Source organism: Glandiceps talaboti, chromosome 20 (assembly GCF_964340395.1).
Source record: "Glandiceps talaboti chromosome 20, keGlaTala1.1, whole genome shotgun sequence".
Taxonomy (NCBI): Eukaryota; Metazoa; Hemichordata; class Enteropneusta; family Spengelidae; genus Glandiceps; species Glandiceps talaboti.
The window spans coordinates 15,033,138-15,059,314 of record NC_135568.1 but is presented as its reverse complement, the minus strand read 5'-3'; the positions used below and the strand labels follow the sequence as shown (position 1 = coordinate 15,059,314).

Sequence of the window (26,177 nt, the reverse complement as noted above, 5' to 3'; positions counted from 1 at the left end):
TGGAAATCTGAGGTAAGCACACTGTAAAAGATATAGTCGCACCATTCTTTACCCAGACTACAGGGTCCACCGAATGTTACTGATGATATGATATGATATGATATGATATGATATGATATATGATATAAGATATGATATATGATATGATGATATGATATGATATGATATGATATGTGATATGATATATGATATGATGTGATATGATACGATATAATATAATATGATAATATGGTATGGTATGGTATGGTATGGTATGATATGATATGACATGACGTGACATGACGTGACATGACTTGACGTGACACAACACGACACGATATGAGATATGATATGATATGATATATGATATGATATGATATGATATGATATGATATGATATGATATGATATATGGTTATGATATGATATGATATGATATGATATGATATGATATGATATGACATGACATGTTATATGATTATGATATGATGTATACGACGTGATTTTTTATGTTTTAATAACAATGACATTTGTTGTTTCTCTTTGCTGGACTAGTCTTTCTTATGGCTTGACATTCATTCTCTTTGTTGACTGAATAAAGACAAGAATAAAATAAGAAAAACAGTCAGAGGAAACAATAGTTATGATGGCAATATTTAAAACTTTATTTGAAATAAAAACTTAGAGAAAATAAAAATAAATTAGAAATTCGTAAAATCGCGAGAAATATTCGTCCTGTTCCCTGTGGTCTAAAAATAACAGGTTACTTGAATTGGAGATTTTAAACCATAGACGCCCCTCCCCCACCACAACGTTGGTGGAGGGTCTCTTATCATACGACCATAATTATTCCACATCATATATAATAGAGAAAGAATTAAAACCAACGTGTATTACACCGGATGACGTTTCTTTATTTTATCTAACTTCGAATCTTTGTTTGTAAATAACAGGTTGAATTTCAAGTTTCCCGCGAACGGTGGGTACTGGTGGGGAATCAAACCAATCAGTATTCGCCACGGAGTCAAATCACTGTCTCTCAAGCCTGCGAATGAAAAGGACGAGCGGGACTATTGGGTAGACTTTGATAAACCCATCAATACTCAAACCTTCAAGAAACCGACCGATGAGAAGAGGATTGATTTCCCGTTCTATATCAAAATCACGTCCGTGTATGGAGAGGTTGTTGAGTACTACGTACAGGACGAAGCGACTGACAACAAGGATACTTTAACCACCGATGTACAATTTACCAGCTCATGCGACGCTGACCACACCACGGGCCAAAATGACAGTAGTGCTGTCTCCGTAAAAACTAGTTTATCGCTATCTTTTGTCATCCCCATTGTTTTGATGGCAATACATTAGAAGGTGGCGGTAGTGTTGGTGGTAGACTTGGTGACGCGGGAAGGATTGGAATCGCGCCATTCGTCACATATATTCAAAGCTACAGAAATTACAGGATACTTTGTCTAACTTGATAGAAAAATAATTCAATTATGTCACATCCTGTCGAATATGAATAAACTCAGAAAAGGGCAATGCGACTTATACCATGCATGAGCCAGGTTCAGCGAAAAATATCTAATATATACTCTGGTTGTTCAACGTCACGATAACGCGCGTCAATGTCACGACAACACGTGTATACGTCACTGGTTCTGCTGTGTTCGAAATATGAGTCAAATTTGCGCATTACTTTCCTTGGTTTTATTTTGATATTACTGGCGCTGGCATAATTACGTTATTCTCCAACATTTTTATTCATTCAGCAGGAAAATACTCGTTACCTAATATCACTACCGCGGCTTGATTTCAAAATCTGCCGTGTTTGAAAAATGAATACAAAGAGACAGATATCAAGAATACAAAATAGCGCCAATGGCACTGCAGCACAACTGAAGAGTTTGGCAATGATTGATGATGTAATGTTAGAGGGTTTGATTGATAGGATGTTTATCTGTCCTCGGAAGTCGATTCATTTCCACATGTTTTTATCTCATGATAATCCTGGTTGTTTCTATGGGTTCGTCCATGGTTGCTATGCACATTTTTGTTTCATATTTGAATATGTTTTACTTATCACATTTTGCCAAAGGAATAGCCATCCACAAAAAAAAACGGTCCGGTAGCAGGGGTTTGAATCTGTAACTTGCAGATAACAAACCGACCACATTAGCACTGAGGTCGTCTAACAGGTTTGTATGAATTTGGATAGTGTATGATGACTCAGAAAAATGACGCACTACGGACGGATGGAAGGAGCTTAAATTCAAACAAAACACTGTATGATGTGAGAGTATTTCTAACTTTTTTTTTAGCGTTTTTACAAAATATAAACCGACGGTATAAATATTGGTTATATATTCATTTTAAAATAAAATGAATTTTGTTATGAAAATGTATGGTAATTACACACAATGTATATACACCGGGTAAAAATAAACTAAAGTATTTGCACTGCTTGTCGCAATCGTTATAGCATCCATATCAAATACAATAGTATACTGTTACATTTACTTGAATTATCAGCTCAGTATGTTACCTTTCTTAATGTAACCAGTGCCACAACTATGATAATCTATTGCTCTAAGTGAGATCTAAGCTTGTGACATTTATGTTTACTCGTTAGTCATTTTCTGACCAACTTGTGCTTTGTACTGGTATTAATTAAGAGTCGTCACATACTGGGCTGATAATTCAAGCAAAGGTAGCAGTTGACTGTTACCAGACAATCAGTTCATTTTGACATCGGCATGGGCATGGAATATAATAAGTCCGATGGAAAATCCACCTAGCTAGGTTAATTCTCCTTGCATCAAGGTGTGCCATGGGTGTTACGATGGGTGAGGGCACCCCAACACGGCGTGTCTCACAGACGAGGTTTTGGACATTACATCATACACTAGGAAGTAGAACTATGATTTTCCAAATTTATCTAATGGATCTATGTTTGTAAAACCCAGTTTCTTAATACCTGCAGACAGTCATTTTCTGTTTACCAAGGAATGGTATACATAAATCATTTAATTTTTGCTATATTAAAATTCAATCATAAAGACTTAATTAGAGATGATAAAAATCATGTCCGCCCTAATTTTTCCCACGGGAAGCAGTGGTTAATAGAAATATGTACAACCCCTTGCAGGTTAGTGTTCACTTGCTCTGTTTGATACAACAACGCATAAACCAATTGCAATGAAAAACTAGACATTCTACACCTTAAGATACCCAGGTTAGCATTATTACCTCAATATATCTTCACACATTCTTCTATCGGGCTATCAGCGATATGAATTATATTGGAACTGATCGTAGGATATATCATTGAATTTCTCATTTTTTTCAGCTCTTTAAGTTTCTATCTTTCTTTATTTCACGATTTCCCTATTTCGCCACATCTTCATTTCACTGTTAATAATTAGCCAGTATTACCTCGTTAAAATAGTTCGAAGAGCCTCTATAATTACAATATGTTTACCTAAGAGGGCGCACTTCTGATTCTAAAACGGTGTACGTCTAGCCACATCATCATGGAAGTATCACCCACACCATGAACCTCGTTTGACCTCCCTACTGGCCATGAATTACCTGTGTTATCATGTCACCGATGGCTTGATAAGATAAAGTAGGCAACATGTCCCACCTTGACGCTTGACAGTGTAGAAGTCGGGTTGAATATTTGAGCAAACTATTCACAGGTGACAGTCCATTTCTCTACTTTATATCGCCCACAAACATTGTTAATGGCGCATGTGATGTACACTTATCAAAAGTTAAATGGCATGACGAAGTTGTCATTTGCATGTACCGCCCAATAAATAAAGAATTGCACAGTTGGACGTTCTGTACTTGACCCTTGTACACAGAACAAATTCTGTTCTTGTCATATTTGTCTATAATATAATACATATGACCTCAGTTTCAAAGATGGCGGTGTCTGTGGTGATCGTGACTGTTGCACTTCTTGTTGCCATTGTACTCTACTATCTGAAGACAGCGTTCTTCTCTGTAAAGGTGAGATATGAGATAATCATAACATTATATACGTCTCACAAACTTAATGATTATTTTATGAATTTCTTGTCTACATGCACATATCCTGATTTGATTTGATACAATTGCAGAATGACCAGCTGAACTATGAACCCCTTTACTTTTAGATTGATAGGAGGGAAGGAGGTGGTCTAGAATTTTTGAGTTGATTTCTCTTGGCAAAGATTTTATGAATGTATCATACACACATACATGCATGCATGTATGTATGTATGTATGTATGTATGTATGTATGTATGTATGTATGTATGTGTGTATGTGTGTATGTGTGTATGTGTGTGTGTGTGTATGTGTGTATGTATGTATGTATGTATGTATGTATGTATGTATGTATGTATGTATGTATGCATGCATGTATGTATGCATGTATGTAGGTATACATGTATGTATGTATGTATGTATGTATGTATGTATGTACTATGTATGTATGTATGTATGTATGTAGGTACACATGTACGTACGTACGTACGTATGTATGTATGTATGTATGTATGTATGTATGTATGTATGTATGTATGTATGTATGTATGTATGTATGTATTTCAAGACTATCAGTCTTTTTCCTTCCAGAGTCCGACTGGTACCATTCCCGAAAACCGAACAGCTGTAATTCCTGGAATGATGAAAACTGACCCTGAGTATGAATGCCATTTCCGTAGTTTGTATAATTGGATATCGAGTAAATAATAATGCAAATGATTCTCTTAATGCGAATTCTTTTGACATGAAAATGCTGAAACTTTTTAAGTAATATAACATATAGTTAAAGTTAAGTAAAGTAAAGTAAAGTAAAGTATAATATAATATAATATAATATAATATAAAATACAATGATTGTCCTAAAAGCTTGGCATGTGGAAATTCAGCTCTGCAGAAATTTTTTTTGTTTTACCTAAGCCCAGGACTAAACCAGTTATAATCAAGTAACACTTCCATAATATTTGAATACTAAACACAGTTCTTCCAATCACTTGTATTACTTTTAATTGTTGAAATTCCTAGTACATCTCCGATGATTTCCTGGTTAGCACAACTGAACTAATAAAGTTCCATAATGCTGTAGGTTTGGTAGAGTGTCTGTCTGTCTGTCTGACTGTCTGTCTGTCTGTCTGTCTGTCTGTCTGTCTGTCTGTCTGTGTCTGTCTGTCTGTGTCTGTCTGTCTGTCTGTCTGTCTGTCTGTCTGTCTGTCTGTCTGTCTGTCTGTCTGCATGTGTGCGTGGGGACATTACTTATGTTGTCTAGTTGGGAAATTGTCCAAAGCAAAATGATTGCATCACAGGTGTGTGATTTGGGTAAAACAATGTGATTTTTGGGCAAAAAACCTAAACCCCAAAACTACTGGGCAGATTGGTCCGAAATTTGGTGGTAACGTTCTTAGGAGTGTTTAGATTAAATATTGTTCATGACATTATGATCCCCTCAGTGATATGCAAATTAGATTTAAAAACATGTCCCTTTGGTCAAAAATCTATACTGAGCTGATTGGGCTGAAATTTGGTGGGAACGTCCTCAGGGGTGCCTTAGATTAAGGAATCGGTCATGACATGGTGATCCAATCAGTGATATGCAAATTAGTTCTAAAAAATGTGTCTTTGTTGGTCAAAAATCTATCATTCCAAAACTACTGCGCAAAATTGGGCTGAAATTCAATGGGGATGCTTCTGGGGCGGTGTAGATGAAGGTGTATTCACAACATGATGATCCCATTTGCACTATGCAAATTGGGTCTAAAAATCTCAATTTTGGTCACAAACTTGTATTTCGAAAACTACACGGTGAATATGGCTGAAATTTGTTGGGAATGTTTCTGGAGGTGTTATTCTGTAGGTACTGTTCAACACATTTTGACCCAACTTGCCCTTGCAACCATGAGCACGCCCTTAGCAACAGTAAAATGATGATGTATATTACAGAGATAATGACACAGATTAATAGACAGGCGATTAACCATTCAATCCATGTATGCAAATATGCCTAAGAACAACAACACGCCCATAGCAACAGTCAAATGATGGCGAATACTGCAAGGATAAAAATAGCGATTGATAGGTAAGTGAATAAACATCCAAAAAGAGAATGCACAAGTGCCTAGCAACAAGACCATACCGATAGCAATAGTGAATTGCAAATAGCAAAACATAGATGGTTAGGCAAATGAATAAACTTCCAAAAAGCTTGACATAATTTATCCAGCAATGAAGTTATTGCCCATACCAACAATAGCAATTTCGTGTAAACATTGAAAACCCCACATAAATTATGCAGCTGTGCTAAATCGCCATTGGCGCTATTTTTTTGTCTGCAGAAAAGGAAATCTTCCAGATGTAGATGAAGCTGGAAGTTTCCATGAATTCTTGATGAGGTTGCATTCCAAATATGGTCCAGTAGCATCATTCTGGTATGGAAAGGACTACTCTGTCAGTTTGGGATCACCAGAAGCCTTTTAAAGATCACATCAAACAATCGGATAGACCCCGTATGTGTTTTGTGTTATTCTTAATAATGTCCGTCCTAGAACATGTAAGGTTATGTTCACAGAAACCTGGGATTTAGGGATCTTGGTATTACAGTCAGCTTCTAACATAAATAAAGACTAGTGATCATATGGATGCCACATTGATATTTATATTGGACTTTGCCATCGATAAATAACTTTCACATCAACAAGCAAGCTATTACGTTCACCATAGACAGAGCAGTGAAAAAGTCATTACCTGTGTAGATACCCTTGTACAAGTACAAGTACATGCAGATTGTTCATTAACTACCAAAGTATAGAGGTCCACGTACAATAACCAACATTTTACACATTTTATTTTTGCAATTTATTGAATTACAGACAAGGCCTTGGTATATGTTGTTTCACACACTGTTTTCATGACTTTAATTCTTAACTATTATTTATTTCTCGAACTCTTTTGATTTTCTTTCTAGCCGAACTCTTTGAATTCGTGAAACCTCTCATTGGTCCACAAAGTATTCAATATGCTAATGGAGAGGATATAATTGAACGACGAAGAGTGTATGATCCCTCATTCAGTCACAAAGGTATTAGGAACCATTACCCTAACTTCGTAAAGGTAAGTCGTACCCCATATCACTCTTACAACAATCTTTATCAAAAACAAAACATGGTAAAACAAAAGTAGTAGGCCATTGTTCGAGAGAGAGTATGTGCGCATGGGGTTCAGTACGATACTTTTAATCTCCTTTGTTTTGTCATAAATGTTCATCTTGATTATAATCTTATCCCATATCCTGTTTCCTCTACATAAACTGATAGCTATGCGTACATATAGTGAGATTTCAATTTCCTCATTTTAGTCAATTTTTAGCACACCTGAACTGAGGTTCAGTAGTGTTATAGGCCTGGTGAAATGCATGTGTTTGTGTGTGTGTGTGTGTGTGTGTGTGTGTGTGTGTGTGTGTGTGTGTGACCGACGTAAAATCAAAAACCGTTAGACCGATTGCGCTGATATTTGGTGGGGACACTATGGAGACTTAATCAAATGAAAACGATAGCATTGGAGATGTGTTTTGGGTACAAAAACATGATCTTTAGTCAAAACACTTAAACACCACAGTTACTCGACAGATTTGCATGAAATCAGGTGGGAAAGTTATTAGGGGTGTGTAGAGTAAGAATTGCTCACGACATGGGGATTCCCTTATTGATATGCAAATTTAGTTTAACCAGATTTAAACTGAATGTAAGGGCAAAACCATAGCTTTTTGGTCCTACACACATATTTACATGATGTACCCCTTATTGGAAAATGAAATTATATGAAACCTTATGGAATTTGAAGCTTACATAACTAGCATATAGCCTAGTTATCGGAAAATCATTATTTATGCAAATTAACATTAAATTATAAGCTACATCAACAAGCTTTAAAGGAATCATCATAACATTCACTTCTTTACCGTCAATGCATGCAATGAATTATCTGAAATTTAAAGCTTGAATTCTAAACATATTGCCTAATTATCAAACATGATTATTTATGCAAAGTACACACCACAATGAAAAACTGCACAAAAACTACATCAAACACGTGTTTCATACATTTGTTATGATTGGTGTATCTACCAATTTGAATGAAATTTAAAGTTTGAATTCTTAAGATATAATAATCGAAAGTCATGAATTATGCAAATTACTTATTAAAACTAAGAACTGTACAAAAAGGCTTTATTATAGGATATAATTTGTCATGGTTGATGTATGTGCCAAATTATATGGAATAATATAATCTAATTTGGTCTATCCATTGACCTTTGATAATTAGATTATATCTTATAATGCAAGCTTAAACTTTCTTATATTTTTGTATGTCATAAATTAAACATAGCAAAGCGCATATGTAATTGATGTAGCTTTTAGTTTTAATGAGAAATTTGATTTTCGGTAATTCGGAAATTTTGATTTTCGGTAATTAGGGTATATCATAAGTATGCAAAATTCAAATTCCATATAATTTGGTACATGCGTCAGCCATAATAAAGCACACGTATTTGATTATGTACTTTTGAATAGCAGTGTGTGTAATTTGCATAAATATTCATATGTGATAATTCGGCCTTAATTTCAGATAATTTAATACATACATTGATAGTTAAGAAGTGTACGTGTCCATTAAACCTTGTTCATGTAGTGTATAATTATAATGGTTCATTTGCATAATTAACGATTTTTCTATGATTAGGCAATATCTTAAGTATGCAAGCTTCAAATTTCACAGAGTTTCATAAAACTAATATTCCAATTACGGGGTACATCATGTATGATAGCTATAGCGCAGAATTTCCGTTCCAAAAATGTGTGAACTAGGAACAAAAATCTATGGTTTGGCCCTCATGTGAGGCATTCAGTTTACATGTGGTAGTATTCTCAATTCTTATAACAATATAGATAGCTGCTGCCATGGTGAAGAAGATATTATCACTTCCTCCTGAAGAACATATTGCGATATCAGAATACATTTCAGTGTATGTGATCCGATCAACAAGTAGCGCTGCATTTGGTGATTTCTTTGATAATGACGAAAAAGCCGTGTCTCTCCTACGTCACTACGAAACTGTAAGCTTACTTTAATATGACATTGTCAAGAAATATATCAACATTTGAAACTAGAAGTGAAAGGTATAAACTATTTTCAGAGTGATATGGCGCTTGCTTGTAGCTGTTAAAGCTTTATGAAGAAATCATATTTTAACGAATATTTCATGGAAATTACTCTATATTTTCACAGACGTTTGCATTATTGAATCAACAAATAGCAGGAGATAAACCAAAGAAAGAGAAATTCGTTCATGGTAAGGCTTCATTTTGTTATTTCTCACTCACTCACTCACTCACTCACTCACTCACTCACTCACTCACTCACTCACTCACTCGCCCATCCACCCACCCACCCACCTAGCCACCCACCCAATTGTTGTTGTTGTTGTTGTTGTTGTTGTTGTTGTTGTTGATGATGATGATGATGATGATGATGATGATGATGATGATGATGATGATGATGATGATTTCTTTCACAGCCCTGAATAAATGGCATGATTTAATGCGTCAAGCAGTTCAGCATCGATATGATAACCCACCTGGTGAGCAGGAGTGTAGTTTTATTGATGTACTAATAGAGAATTGTCCAACTGAAGAAAGACTACTGAGTGATGCTGTCTCATACTTTATGGCTAGCTTTCACACAACAGGTTTCAGTAAGTCAAATAAATACTGCCTTTACTACAAGAGCGAAATCATATCATTAACTACCAAAATTCTATTAAAGAACTGCTTTGAAAATGCTTTATCCCCAAAGGTCAGAGCATGGGCTTCCGATGTTCTGTCCGTTTGTGCGGCAATCCATGGCTCTGTGTCCGTGTCTAGCCAAATCTGGCACAAATATGAATATCATAGTCGTTACTTACATGTTACGTACCTCTTTCAACTTTAATAATTTAACTGATTGGTCATACATTTGTGTTGCAAAAATCCACTATTCTACAATGGCTCAGATACTGACAGACACTGGAGTCAACGTGGATAGGTATGACAGTCTTGCTGATATCATTACACTGATCTTACAAGTACAATGTAAGCCAAGCCATTTCTTTCATATTACAAACGCTCAATGGATTTTACATATGACTAATTTCTTGTAGATCTTGTGTAGCAGTTTCACCGAACATGAGACATCGTACACTTGAATAATCTTACTATGCTCTTGACTGAATGACTGAATGGCGTCCATGTTTTATGTAAAATCAACATATTGCTCAATAACTATAATGAGAAGATTTTGTGTATGCAGAAAAATGTTTTTATACAGCGACATCCCAGAAATGTCGTGGCTCAGTGTCTGTGAATGCAGACATCATCTAATGGCGGTACACATAATAAATAAAAATATTGAGCAAGATTTTGCCTACTGTCACCAATACAACAGGATAAGCCAAGTGGGGTCTGCTACACACACGATATTTTCAAAGGGTCGATGTGCAAAGGTATAGAACTGAACTGAACAGAATGCAAAATTTTTGATAAATCAAGATGGCGCACATTTGTCTCTCTGTTTACCACGACACAATACGCATAGTGATTAGTATTAGAATCGTGGACATTGAAAGACTAGGTTTCTTTTGTAATAATTCATTTACCATATCTTTCTTCTGTCATTCTGATTATAATCTTATCATTGCAGTGATGGTGTGGGCATTTTATTATCTGACAAAACATCCTGAAATCCAAGATGAAGTGTACAAAGAGATTACTGATGTTCTTGGTGAAGATGGCACAGTAGAGCACAACACGCTGCTAAAACTTGTGTAAGTCTGCTTTCAACACAATATGTAAACATAATTAGTTGACAGAACATCATCCTTGGATTAAAATTTTTATAAATAATATTATTAATGAAAATATTAATTTTGCAGAATTTAAAATTCACATGCAGATGTCTTTTTGTCTTTTTGTCTTTTTGTCTTTTTGTCTTTTTGTCTGTCTGTCTGTCTGTCTGTCTGTCTGTCTGTCTGTCTGTCTGTCTGTCTGTCTGTCTGTCTGTCTGTCTGTATGTGCATGCATGCATGCAGATGAGCATATTAGACAAAGACCAACTATAGTTTCTCAAATGTTTTGTTGTTGTTGTGGAAATCAGTAAGGGAGGCTAAGCTCATTACTGTGTATTGGAAATCACAAATCAATAGACTAAATAAATAACATTGATGACAAAGCTGGGGGGGGGGTTAAAGCATTCATTGTACTTGATTTTATGTTTATTCGCTATAATTCGACATTTTCAGGTACACGAAACGGGTTTTTGATGAAGCCATGCGATGTTCAGCGATTGCGCCTTTTGCTGCAAGGGTTAACTACGAGAAGGACATGAAGATACAGGGATTTACCATTCCCAAGGGGGTAAGTCTTTTAAAGTTGATAAGAAAATTCCCTGGGTGTTTATCTTCTTCGTGTATGTATGTATGTATGTATGTATGTATGTATGTATGTATGTATGTATGTATGTATGTATGTATGCTTGTACCTATGTATGTATGTATGTATGTATGTATGTATGTATGTATGTATGTATGTATGTACATATGTGTGTGTGTGCGTGCGTGCGTGTGCCTGCCTGCCTGCCTGCCTGCATGCATGCATGCATGCGTGCGTGCGTGCGTGCGTGCGTGCGTTCATGCATGTGCGTACGTACGTATGTACGTGCGAGTGTGCGTACATGCATCTGGAAATCTATGTAATGTATGTTTGAATTCTTTGTATACCTTTTTGTGAGACATTACCATTACTAAACAGACTGCTGTTGTCCATGCCCTTGGAGTGGTTAGCCAGGATCCGAAAATATGGCCGAATCCTGACAGGTAAAAATATTAAATACCTTCAAGTTATTTCCTAAAGCTCTTTTGACAATTTTTACAGATCATTTTGATTACATTATCTGTAATCTATTGTAAATATTTCCTGAACCACTTCACATGGCTATGATATACAATGCACTCATTTACTTTGTAAAGTACTGATTTATGTATTATAGGATTAATTCATATTTAGAAATGCCAAATATCCATAATATGCAAATTATTAGACCCCTGCTCGGCACTCTCTTGGTGTGTAGCTGTCTGATAAGTTTTGTGTTCCATTTACTAATCTATCAACCCTGGATATTCTCTTTGTACTATACAAGAGTGTGAATCTTTATGGTTAGATTTGAAGTAGAGTCATTTTAGACTTATTTGCTTCAGATGCGATGGTGTTCCACTGAAAGAAGTATAGATGTGAAAGAGTTTTTCAATTGGTATTTCTTGGCAACCGATCGAGAGAAAATTATGTGATGTGAAATCATGAAATGGCTCACCAGAACCCCAAGTTTATTTATATCCTTTATTTCTCCTTCAATGGATGGAATACTGTAGAATAGGGCTAACATATAACATCTTTTTTAATATTTTGATTGCAGATTTGACCCAGATAGGTTTTCGTCTAAAGAGGCGTCCAAACGTCATCCTTTAGCGTTCTCACCTTTCGGATTTGCTGGGAAAAGAGTTTGTCCTGGATATCGTATAACGTATGCCGAAGCAACTGTTTTCTTGGTGGCTGTACTACGAAAATTTAAATTTCATTTGGTAGAGGGACAAAATATACAACGCAAGTATGGTTTTGTAACTCTGCCAAGTGATGAAGTATGGCTCACTGTTAGTAAAAGAAATTAAATTAAGTATACTTTGATAAGAGGTCATATCTAAGTATTATAATCAGTCACAGTGGAGAGATTATTGTCATCTGTCTTAAGGTAAGACGTCGAACTGCGCTTCAGAAGGTTGCCGAAGAAAGCCGAAGGACGGGAGTAGCTCGTTCCGGACACTAGCATCCCTTCGCTTTTAATCTAAATAATCGTCGACTTTCATGAGATTTCGGTTTAACTTTTCACAATTATCTCGAAATACAGGTTTGGTAGATTCTCCAAAAGTTTCAGAAAATGCTTTACTGTATTAATAAACTGAATTGTCGAAAATGATCATAACTTCAGTAGTATTTCAGTGTTGTTGTATACATTTATGTATCTGGTACAGTTATATAGGTAAATTCTGATACTATGTCATTTAAAAATGATGGTAGCCTATGTACAGTCGCATGTGAGATACTGTTGCGAAATGTAATGTATGAATGTAAGCAATGTACTGTACAGTTTGGTTATGATTATGCCGTTAATTTAGTAGAGGGTCGTATATGAACTTGGTGTCTCATTTGTGTATGAGTATTTTTTCCAAAATTTACCTAATTTGAAAGATGTCTCAGTTTAGTGAACATACGAGATAACATTGATAATGAAGGTGGGTCACCATTTTATTTGTGTATGCCATATCAAAAAGACGTTTGCTGACGTTCAATGTGAATATCATTACGTTTAACGTCTCCACAAGTGATATTAATGAACGTTATCAATAGCGATTTGATCTGGGCATAGGTTTTTAGTGTATGATGTCCTAAATTTCGTTGTCTTTAAGGGGTAGTTATTATTATTACCTTATACTATACAATGTGACGAGTTTGCGAAAATATTCAGTGCGGCGTCTACCCATTCTGATTAAAATCTAATGTGGTGAAAGCGGCTAGGTGTCCCTCTATTTCCATCGTTTTGTGTCGTTTGTCTTGTTCCGGGTGATCGCCGTGGGAAACGTAAAAAGTCACCTATAGCCAGTTCTTCTTGCAGCAAGGGTTGCCATTACTTTGGACACCATAGCCTGTGATATATGGTGTCTTCGGGTTGGGACGATGGGTTGGGACACCCCAACACGCGTACGGCGTCTCTCATAGAAGAGGTTTTGGAGATAACATCATAAACTAGAAAACAAAACTGATTTTCCTATTCGTCTAATGGATATCTATCTTTGAAAAACAGTATTCTAATATCTATACACAGTGTATTTTATGGAATCACATCATTTTACATCCGTCAAATCATTTTCTGCCTATCAAGGAATGGTATATGTAAACATTTTGATATAAATTTAATAAAAAAGACTATGAGGTGATAAAAATCATGTCTGTCTTACCTTTTTTCCATGGATAGCAGTGATTAATAGAAATATGTACAACCCCTTGTAGGTTAGTGTTCACTTGCTCTATTTGATACAACAAAGCAGAAACCAAAAAATAGCGCCAATAGCGTTGTGGCACAACTGTACATTTAAAAAAAATGTTTATCCACATGCTGATCGATTCTAGGTATATGTGTTCAATTGCTGAATGATTATCCAGTTACCTATCCAGCCCTGTTGTTATCTTTGCAATATATGCGATCATTTGGCTGTTGCTGTGGGCGTGGTCATGTTGCCAGACATGTTTGCATACATTTTTGAATGTTCGTTCACTTGTCTATGAATCCCTGATGTTATCTTTGTGATATGCATCATCATATGGCTGTTGCTATGGGCATGGTCTTGTTGCTAGGTATATTTGCATTCATTTTTAGAATGTTTATTCAGTTGTCTATTGATCCCTGTCGTTATCTTTACAATACACATAATCAATTGGTTGTAGCTATGGACGTGATCTTGTTGCTAGGCAAATTTACATACACTTTTTTGAATGTTTATTCACTTGTCTATTAATCCCTGTTGTTATCTTTGCAATATATGCAATAACTTGGCTGTTGCTATGGGCGTGGTCTTGTTGCTAGGCGTATTTGCATACACTTTTTGAATGTTTGCCCATTTGTCTATAATCCCTGTTCTCTTTGTGAAATACAACATCTTTTGGCTGTTGGTATGGGCGTGGTCATGGTTGCTAGGGATATTTGCATACATTTTTGAATGTTTGATCACTTGCCTACCAGATGATGTTGTTAATTTAGCAAAATATACTGGTATTTGGTTGTTGCTAAGGGCATGGTCATGGTTGTCAGGGCCAATTGTGTCTAAATGTTTTAAACATAATCAGTAGAATAACACGTCTAGAAACATCTCACCAAATTTCAGTCTTATTGGCAAAGTACTTTTTGAAAGATATAAATTTTTGACCGTAATTCATATTTTTACACCTAATTTGCATATCGCTGATGAGATCATAACATACTTAATATTTCATCATCTAAACACCCCCAGAATCATCATGAAATGAACAAATTTTAATCTACACACCTCTAAGACTGTTCCTACTAAGTTTCAGACCATTATGCCCGGTAGTTTCTGAGTTTTAGTTTTTTGACCAAAAATCACATTTTTTTTACCCAAATCACACACCGTGGAAAGATCATTTTGATTTGAACAATTCCCCAACTAGACACCCATGGTAATCGGTCAAGCGGTTTTTGACTTTAAGTTGTTTACACACACACTTGCACATACACATACACCCAGACAGACAGACAGACAGACAGACAGACAGACAGACAGACAGACAGACACTCTTCCATGCCTATAGCACGACTGAACCTTATTAGTTCAGTTGTGCTAAAACTGTACATTCTACACCTTAATTAAGATACACATCTTCATCCATTTTTCTATCAGGCTATCAGCCATATACTTATGATAACAATTAATCTGAATGTTTGCTACTGAGGCATATTGCAACTGATTGTAGGACTAAGAGATAAACTTGGCTCATTTAATTTCTCATTTCTCTCATCTCTTATTAACTCTCCATTTCCATCTTTCTTTATTTCACGATTTCCCTATTTAGCCCCATCTTCATTTCACTGGAAAATAAATAGCTAGTATTTAACGTTTAAAAAGTTCGAAGAACCTCTATATGTTTACCGTAGAGGGAGCACTTATGAATCTGCAAGCACTGTATGACAGGAAGCTCGTTTGAACCCCCCCCCCCCCCCTGGCAATAAATAAACTGTGATATCATGTTACTGAAGACTCGATAAGATAAAGTAGGCAACATGTCCTACCCTGACACTTGACATACGCAGTGCTGAATATTTGAGCAAACTATTCACAGATGACAGTCTATTTCTCTACATTATATCATCCAGAATTTTTTAATCGTGCACATGATGTAGCGTACACTGAGTCCATCAAAAGTTCACAAATATGACGATGTTTTCATTTACATATTTTATCACCCAATAATTTGAGAATTGCATAACTGTGAATCCTTTGTTATTTCTGTCTTTTGGTACACAGAAAAGTGTCAAATCTGTCTATAATACTTTCAGTGGTACTTGGTGGGTTTCCACTCGTATCGAATGACAATGGCATTTGACCTTGTTTTCAAAGATGGCGATGTTTGTGGTGATCGCGACTGTTGCACTTGTTGTTGCCATCGTACTCTACTATCTGAAGACAGCGTTTTTCTCTGTAAAGGTGAGATACGAGATAATCATAACATTGCTACGTCTCACAAACTCATGATTATTTGGGGATTTTCGTGTCTACATGCACATATCATGATTTGATTCAATTGCAGATTGACTAGCTGAACTATGAACATACATACATAGATACATACATAGATACATACATAGATACATAGATACATACATACATACATACATACATACATACATACATACATACATACATACATACGCACACACACACACTTGTGTGTGTGTGTGTGTGTGTGTGTGTGTGTGTGCGCGCGCCCCGGGGTGTGTGCTTGTGGCTTTACAGTCTTGCCACAGCTACAGCATGTGGATAAATAGGCCATTTAGTGCCGTATAATTGTTTACCATCTCTTAGTTGTGCTGTAAAGCAACAGACCTATAGTTACCTACCCTGCCATGAAACACTATTGGTCCGATCAGTTTGACATTTACTATGATATGATACTATGATACATTATTGCATTTATATTCAGAAAATTTGACAAATAGAAAGATATTAGAGTAGTCACGATGTCATCACCAGATGTTTACCCACAAGCCCTTGCAGAAAATCAGTAAGATCGCTGAACACATGTCAAACGCAGTTTCCTTACAAGATTCCTGGCCAGGTCTGGTAGGGGTGTGTGCTGTCAACCCTAGACCCCATTTTAGACCAATTTTGACCCAAAACCAATACCCCGTTTTAGACCAAAGTTGAACCATATATATGGTTGAACGCATGTGGTTGAACGATGGATACAATGTTGCCCATGTGCAGTTAACGTAAGAATGCATTATGGGGCGATATCTAGGACCAAGCGTTTCAGGGGGTGTGCATGCTATCTCAACCAGGGAATTAGCAGGGAAAAATCCTAAACTCGTCGAGAATTTATTAAGGAGCTCCTTCCAGGACCCCATTTTAGATCAAACAAAATAAAAAATTGTGAAATGTGGACCCCATTTTAGACTCATTAGCTCTCAAAAGACAGTACCCATGTTAGACCAAAGAGCGAAAAACCAAGCAAGCTTCAAATTTTAGGGTATAGAAAGTATTACATCTTACATCTACTAATCATTTTCCTTCCAGAGTCCGACTGGTACCATTCCTGAAGACAAAACAGCTGTTATTCCAGGAATGGTGAAAACTGACCCTGAGTATGAATTCCATTTCCGTAGTTATTATAATTGGCCATCGTGTAAACAGTAATGCAAATGGTTCTCTTAAGACAACATAGAAAATACCGAAACGTTTTAACTAGCATATTATTAAAATAAAGTATAATATAGAATAATTGTACTTACAGCTTGGTATGTGAAAATTGAGTTCCATAGAATCATTTACTTTTTTTTGGTTTTACATATACTTATGAACTAAACCAGTGATAATCAAGTATCACTTCTATAAACGTTATGCCAATAGTAAATACTTTCAATAACTTCTCTTAATTATTAAATATCATTTGTGGAAATACCTAGTATATATCTGATGTTTTTCCTGGTTTTGTCTGTAGGAAAGGAAATCTTCCAGATATTGATGAAGCTGGAAGTTTCCATGAATTCCTGACGAAGTTGCATTCCAAATATGGTCCAGTAGCATCATTCTGGTATGGAAAGAACTACTTTGTCAGTTTGGGATCACCAGAAGCCTTTAAATATCACATCAAGCAATCGGATAGACCCTGTACGTGTTTTGTATTATTTTTGTTCATCCTAGAATCTATGCATGTAATATTCGGTGCACTGAAACCTGGGACTTAGTGATGGTGGTAAAAACGATCAATTCCTAACCCAAATCTATAGTTAATGAAGAAATGCATAATTTCCTCGAAATTTAGCAAAACACATTTTGAATATTGCAACTCATGACACCCAACTAAATCATTATCCCTGTTTGCCACAATCATGTACAACATTCATATCAAGTGGGAAAGCAATACTGCATTAATTATCAGTCTCTTGTCTTAATGTAATCGACGTTAAACAATGTTACCTGTGCAAAATACAAGTTAGTCACAACACAACTAAAGAGTAAACATAAATGTCATAAAATGTCTATGCCTCACTTAGAACAACATACAATCACAGTAGTGGTACCCTCATTACAATGTATTCAGTTTGCTGTTTGTTAGCTGACAATAGTGTTTACAAATTGACTATAGATGGAAAGGTCGCACGCCAGTCTTATAATTAAATCAGTGTTATTTTACACTGATGTGGATGCTATATATGATAGTGGCAATTGCAAGAAAGGGAAACGCTTTAGTTGTGGTTTATCAATGGCAATGTGCAACTAGTTTCGTAGTTCATCGAACATTCTCAAATAGTGAAAGCCAAAATATTAACAGTGGATAAAATATACAAATATTCAAATGACATAAAGAATTCTTGAAATGACCAAAATGGAATAATAAAGACAAGAACTTAAATCAAACATCCCCAAAAGCCATAAATCTGGTGTAAATGACATTTCAGGAGTCAAACCCCCAGGTTGTTGTATGTTAAATGTTGGAGAAATATCCAGTAACTTTCTTAAAGGTGTACTTTTTTGTCTGTATAGTTGACAGCACAATTCCTAACGTGAGGAAAATTGCAAGTCTTGTATATTGTACTCTGCTGCGAGACACACAGTTCTTCTCAGTGAATTTGTATATAATTCGTATAAGATTACAAAAATGTGTGACACAATCTGACGGTAGGGCAGCAAAACGAGGGCAACTACACTTTCAAAAGAGTTTCGTGCTAAAACGACAGGAAAACAAAAATAACTTTTTCGGCATGAGTTGGCTATGTTTGACATTCATCACATTTTACACGTAAACTTCAAAGGCTTTAATTTCGACCTAAAAACTGTTGAAAAAAATTATCTATTTTAATTTTCTTTCTAGCCGAACTTTATGAATTCGTGAAACCTCTCTTTGGTTCACAAAGTATTACATATGCTAATGGGGAAGATCTCTATGAACGACGCAGAGCGTATGATCCCCCGTTCAGTCACTCAGGTATCAGGAACTATTTCCCTATTATCGAAAAGGTACGTTGTACTCCCTATTGCCGTTAACAATGACACTGACAACAATTATGCTGTACATAGAAGAGAAAAGAAAAATTTGCTGCACGATGGATATAACAATAGTAATAAAGTTATGTAATATACCATGTGACAGCAGCCTCTGTCGAAGAACACCATATCATATCATATTCATAATCACAGCCTCGAACGTGGATTTAAACTCCAATAACGCCTGTTGCTGTTATTTTTTTTCACGAAACCGATAGCGATGCCTGAATATGACAACACGTAGTAAGATTTCCATATCTCTTTTTAATGTCCTTTTTTTATTCATAGAGAAATACAAAGTCTGTAAGTTAGAATTTATGTTAGAAGTGCTTTCCACCATAAATATCTTTGTTGTCTAATTTTATATTCTCAATTCTTATAACGATTTAGGCAGCTGATGGCATAGTGGACAATATATCATCATTTCCTCCTGAACAACATATTGCGATATCAGAATACATTTCAATCTATGTGATCAGAGCAACAAGTAGTGTTTCATTTGGTGATTTCTTCGATAGTGATGAAAAAGCCGTGACTCTTCTACGTCACTATGAGAATGTAAGCTTGCTTTAATATGACATTGTCAGTAAACATATCAACATTTGAAACTCAAAGTTAAAGGCATAAACTATTTTCAGAGTGACATGGCGCTTGCTTGTAGCTGTTAACACTTTTTAGGAAGAAACCATATTTTAATAACAAACATGCACAATATTTCCTGGTAATTGCAAACTTTATCTTTTTTTTTTTTTTACAGATGTTTGCGATATTGAATCAAGAAATGGCAGGAGACAAACCTAAGGAAGAGAAATGTGTTAATGGTAAGGTTGCATTTTGTTATTTCTCACTCACTCACTCACTCACTCACTCACTCACTCACTCACTCACTCACTCACTCACTCACTCACTCACTCACTCACTTCGTTTGTTTCTGAGTGGTTAAAGTCCCTGGGCAAGATTTGAATAACGACTTTGCCTCATTCCTCAGTAGGATAGAGGTTGCAATATGAATGCTTTAATCCTATGCGCTTATAAAGGCTGTAATGGGTTGTATACTCCCCAGAGGGGTGAGGAAGTGGACAGGGTCGTTGTGCCGATATAGATCCGAGTCAGCGGTAATAATTGTGAGTGGGATAGCGCTATATAAAAATTAACATGATGATGATGATGATGATGATGATGATCTTTTTACAGCACTGAAAGAATGGCATGATTTAATGCGTCAAGCAGTTCAGCATCGACATGATAACCCACCTGGTGCACAGGAGTGTAGTTTTATTGATGTACTGATAGAGAATTGTCCAACTGAAGAAAGACTACTGAGTGATGCTATCGTGTACTTTGTGGCTAGCTTTCACACAACAGGTTTCAGTAAGTAAAATAAATAATGTATTTACTACAACAGCGAAAAAAGCCGTAATACTAATAAAAAGAAAACTAATTGCAAATACTTTGTCCCCGACAGACGGAGGACACCTAGGGCTATGAGAATCCATCCATGGCTCCGTATCCGTGTCTAGCCATAGCTCGGATATGTTTCTTTCAAATCTGCCACAAATGTGAATATCACAGTTGTTACTTGCATGCTACTCACTTCTTTAAAGTAAATGAATTAACTCGTTCTTCATCATACATTTGTTGTAAAATTCACCATTCTACAACGGCTCAGGTATGACATAGAGACTGAAGCCTATATTGACAGATGTGGCCTTTCTACTGATATCATTACAAATTAACTCTGTTCTTCCAAGTCCAATGTAAGCGAAGCCCTTTCTGTTATGTTACAAAGGCTCTTTGGATTTTACACGTGAGTAAATTCTTTTAGATCTCATGCTAAGTTTTACTGAACATGAGACAGCATACACTTGAACAATCATGTTGTCTACATTACTGTGCTCTGAACTGAATTTCGACCATGTTTGTTGTAAAATTAATTGTTCAATAACAATAGAAAGAACGTTTTTTATTCTGTTTAGCTCCATTCCAAACCCATAAAGAAATTTGGTCGATTTTTTTGTGTTGTAATCTTATGGGCCAATCAGAAAACTTGTAACAAATAACAGTTTTGGGCAATTTGTTGTCCAGTGCCACCACTAGGATAAGCCAAGTGGGGCCGGCTACACACAAGGTATGCATAAGAGTCGGTCTGCAAAGGTTTAGAATGGAACTGAACAGAATGCAAAATCCTTGATGAATCAAGGTACACAGTATACACGGATAGTATATAGTATACATTGAAAGACCATGTTTCTTTTATAATAATTCATTTCCCATAGCTATCTTCTGTCATTCTGATTACAATCTTTTCATTGCAGTGATGGTGTGGGCGTTTTATTATCTGACAAAACATCCTGAAATCCAAGATAAAGTGTACAAAGAGATTACTGATGTTCTCGGTGAAGATGGCACAGTAAACCACGACACGCTGCCTAAACTTGTGTAAGTCCACTTTCAACACAGTATGTAAACATAATTACTGAACAGTACACCATCCTTGGATTAAGGTAGACCAGATTAATTACTGATTTTAATCTATTACTTTGATAAATAATATTATAAAAAAAATAATTGAACTGTATTTCAAATTCGCGTGTATATGAGCATATTATATTACAAAGACCAACAATAAAAAAGTGATTGCAAAAAATAGCTGGGGAGGACAAAATCTCGTTACTGTATATTGGGACATCACAAAATATGTTATATGGGGTGAAGGAATATACGAACTAGTCATACGTGACCAATTGCAAACTGACCCCATATTGTAATTATTGTACAGTAAAATTGTATGCAATGCAAAAGGTGAAGCGTATGAAATGAAATTTGTGATGGAAATGGCTTTGTCCAGATAAGTAGATAGTAATAGATAGTACAGCAATACAAGACAGTCGCGAAGTCGTCTCGTATTGCTAGTTGCAAATGTGCTAACAGCGGTAGAAAGGTTTAGAACGAGGGGTTCACAAAGGGTATTAGACACTATTGTGGCTTAGGACCTGGTATACACATTAACTTCTAACAATTAAATTTAACAATTAAATTAGATGTTAGTTTGACGGTATGATGTATAACTAGCAGCTAACATCAAATAAAGCTGATAGCCAATGTGCTAAACTACTGGAAACTGCTCATTTCATGCAGGGCTAACAACTCTCTATAAAGTTACTGACACTTGTGAAAATCCACAGAACCACACAATTCCCACATAATTTAGTCTCCTGAAAGGGGGGAGGGGGTAATGGGCTCCTTTCCGTCCGTCCGTCCACACTATGTCATTTCTCATACATGCACTATCCGATTACTTTACAATCTGCTACAAAGGTGACATATGCACATTTGTCTGAATGACGGCCATGTCTGTATTAAAAATTGATATTTATGGCATGCTCTTTTAATCGTGTTATTAGTTTTCATGACAGACAGAAAAAGACTCGATCGGTACAAAACACCGGCCTCGCTGCAGGCCCAGGTCAGGTCAAGTGTTTTTTTTTCGGGTTCAAATTCAGTGAATGTAAAAAAAAAACGGTTTTACAAAATCCTGAACACGAGTGAGATTTGTCTGAACCGAAGGACATCATATCCAAAGCAAAGAGTTGTGGGTAAGTTATTAGTCAGTGACATATATATTGTTCCTCGACAGTTACAATTTGTAATACGTTATAGAACTTGATGTCGACTTTTTGAAATTCAGTCGGACGCTACTTAAAGGAGTCATGTACCCATGGTACTTGGTGATAAGTCGGGGGCCTAACGGTGGCTAGAGCCTACTGGTGACAAATGGGTAATAGCTTGAATAGTCAAATAATGCTATATAAAGCGATCAAATATACTATTAGTTTGGAGTGGCTTATGACCCCAGCTTGAATCCCACGAGCCAGAAATATTCTCTACATTTTGCAGCATCAATTGTGAATTGTTTAAACTGAAAAGTATTAGCATAATACAGCATACCTACCCTCAATTCAATAGATATACCCCAAAGCAGGGAGGGGTGAAAACATTGTACTTGATATTATGTTTATTGGCTACAATTTTACTTTTTCAGATACGCAAAACAAGTTTTTGATGAAGCAATGCGTTGTGCAGTGATTGCGCCTTTTGCTGCAAGGGTTAACAACGTGAAGGACATGAAGATACAAGGATTTACCATTCCCAAGGGGGTAAGTCTTTTAATATTGATATTCCGGAGATTATTTTCTTTATCTGTATGTCACTGTGAGTATTTGTTTGTCTGCATGTATATCATCATGTCTGTCTGTCTGTCTGTCTGTCTGTCTGTCTGTATGTCTGTATGTATGTATGTATGTATGTATGTATGTATGTATGTATGTATGTATGTATGTATGTATGTATGTCTGTATGTATGTATGTATGTATGTATGTATGTATGTATGTATGTATGTATGTATGTATGTATGTATGTATGTACGTACGTACGTACGTACGCATGTCTGTCTGTCTGTCTGTCTGTCTGTCTGTCTGTCTGTCTGTCTGTCTGTCTGTCTGTATGTATGTATGTATGTATGTATGTATGTGTGTGTGTGTGTGTGTATGTATGTATGTATGTATGTATGTATGTATGGTATGTATGCATGTATGTATGTATGTATGTATGTATGTATGTATGTGTGTGTGTGTGTGCGCGCGCGCGCGTGTGTGTGTGTGTGTGTGTGTGTGTTTGTGTGTTGCGTGCATGCGTACACGAATACATGCATGCATATGGCAATCTATGTTTGAATTGTTTGTATACCCTTTTATAACAAATTACCATTACTAAACAGACTGCAGTTGTCCATGCCATCGGAGTAGTTAGCCAGGATCAGAAAATATGGCCAAATCCTGACAGGTAAAAATATTGAATTTATCCAAGTTATTTCCTGAAGCTCGTTAGACGATTTGTACACATCATTTTGACTATATTATCTCTAATCTATTAGAAATATAAATCCTGAACCACTTCATATGGCTATGATATTCAATGCACTCATTTACTTTGTAAAATACTGATTTATACATTATAGGAATGATTCACACTATAGTAAATCGTTCAAAATTGTCATTACTTTCCCGATTTTTCTTGTTGGGAAATAAAATCTAAATGTCTGTTAAGACCCATAATTCAAGTGGTGTTCCACTGAAAGAAAAATTGGTGTTTCGTGGCAACTGAACGAAAATTATGTGATGTGAACTCATAAAATGACTCTCCAGCACCTAGAATTTATGAAAATACCTGTATTTCCTGGAGTGACACGGCACTTTAATGGATGGAATACTGTAGAATAGGGCTAACACATAATGTTTTTGTATTTTGATTGTAGATTTGACCCAGATAGGTTTTCGTCTGAAGAGGTGTCCAAACGTCACCCTTTAGCGTTCTCACCTTTCGGATTTGCTGGGAAAAGAGTTTGTCCTGGATATCGTATAGCGTATGCCGAGGCAACTGTTTTCTTGGTGGCTTTACTAAGAAAATTTAAATTTCATTTGGTAGAGGGACAAAACATACAACGCAAGTATGGTTTTGTAACTCTACCAAGTGATGAAGTATGGCTCACTGTTAGTAATAGAAATTAAATGAAGTATTACTCAGTACCTCAGTATTACTGGATATTTCCTACACGTCAAAAGTTTTTCAATTTAATGAATGTGCAGTCTGTAATATTACTAAGAAACCTTTTTATATACAAAGCAATGTACTTAAGAGAGGAATTCTATTCCAGCTAATGTCATTACACTCTTTCTGCTTGATGTATTATATTTTTTTTGGTCACGTAGGCCTGTGGCCTGTAGCGTTAATAAACATTATTATTAGAAATTAAATTAAGTATTACTTTGAAAGGTATATCGAAGTATTGTAATCAATTATAATGGAGAGATTTTTGCTATCCATCTTGCGGCAAGACCTTGTACTGCACTTGAGAAGCCTAGGTTGCCGAGCAAAGCCGAAGGAGGACAAAAACTTAGCTCTGTCCGGGCACTGATGCCCCTCTGCTTTTAATATTAAGTTATCGTTCATGAGATTTCGGTGTAACTTTTCATAATTATTTCGAAGTACAAGTTGGGAAATTCTCAAAAAGTTTTTAGAAAATGCTTTACTTTATTAATAGACTGAATGGTCGACCACGATCACGACTTCAGTAGTATGTTAGTGTAGGTATATAGGTACAGGTATAGGTATAATTATATTACAATTGCCTTGATATTGGGTTATATACCCTCGGTGCAAGGATGTGATCAGCACGACTCATTTCCATACGAGGAATGTTATGTCGGAAACTTTAAACATGAATAAAACTGAATTTTGTACTAGAACTGCGATTTTCCAAAATGAGCGGACGAACAATGGCTGTTTTGCAGTCAGTAGGGAAAACACCAGAGGAAAACGATGAATTTACAATATGAAGCAACACTGGGGCCAATTCATTTACACACGCCTTAACCAGCTGTGTTGGAAGTGGATCTAACTGACACGTCTTAGAAGGCATTTTACTTATAATAGAAATTACATCATCAAGACACAAAGGTTCAAGAACACAAAGCGAGTTCTGAGACGAAATTGGCTCAACATTAAAAGAACTAGTACTTTGGAGTCTTGCACGAATATCTATTATTTTCTGTTCAAAAAAATTTGCAAAAGCAACTGGTAATTTAGATAATTCAAGGTTTTTTGGGAAAATATCCGATGCAGATTTCTTTGAACAAGATATGTCATCAACAACTCTGAAAAGTTCCTTAGTACTTGCATTTTCGATTTTACT

The 26,177-nt window shown here is 35.9% G+C and overlaps 1 protein-coding gene and 1 pseudogene across 1 annotated transcript; both read left to right on the top strand.

The window, feature by feature from the left end:
* Positions 1-3,908: 3,908 nt before the first annotated feature.
* Positions 3,909-12,759, top strand: LOC144450596 (cytochrome P450 20A1-like; annotated as a pseudogene).
* A 3,519-nt stretch (positions 12,760-16,278) lies between these two features.
* On the top strand, positions 16,279-25,064 carry LOC144450595 (cytochrome P450 20A1-like). Its single transcript, XM_078141239.1, has 11 exons — positions 16,279-16,365; positions 17,455-17,522; positions 17,879-18,048; positions 19,253-19,398; positions 19,816-19,983; positions 20,183-20,246; positions 20,620-20,796; positions 21,741-21,864; positions 23,468-23,582; positions 24,204-24,268; positions 24,741-25,064. Exons 1-11 carry the CDS (start codon positions 16,279-16,281, stop codon positions 24,991-24,993), a joined length of 1,437 nt encoding a protein of 478 aa, XP_077997365.1. The 3' UTR covers positions 24,994-25,064.
* Positions 25,065-26,177: the final 1,113 nt, after the last annotated feature.

Coding starts and splice junctions, on each gene's coding strand:
- LOC144450595 (XM_078141239.1), top strand. CDS start 16,279: ATGGCGATGTTTGTGGTGATCGCGACTGTTGCACTTGTTGTTGCCATC. Junction 19,984..20,182: donor TTCTACGTCACTATGAGAAT/GTAAGCTTGCTT, acceptor TTTTTTTTACAG/ATGTTTGCGATATTGAATCA. Junction 20,797..21,740: donor CTTTCACACAACAGGTTTCA/GTAAGTAAAATA, acceptor TTTTCATTGCAG/TGATGGTGTGGGCGTTTTAT.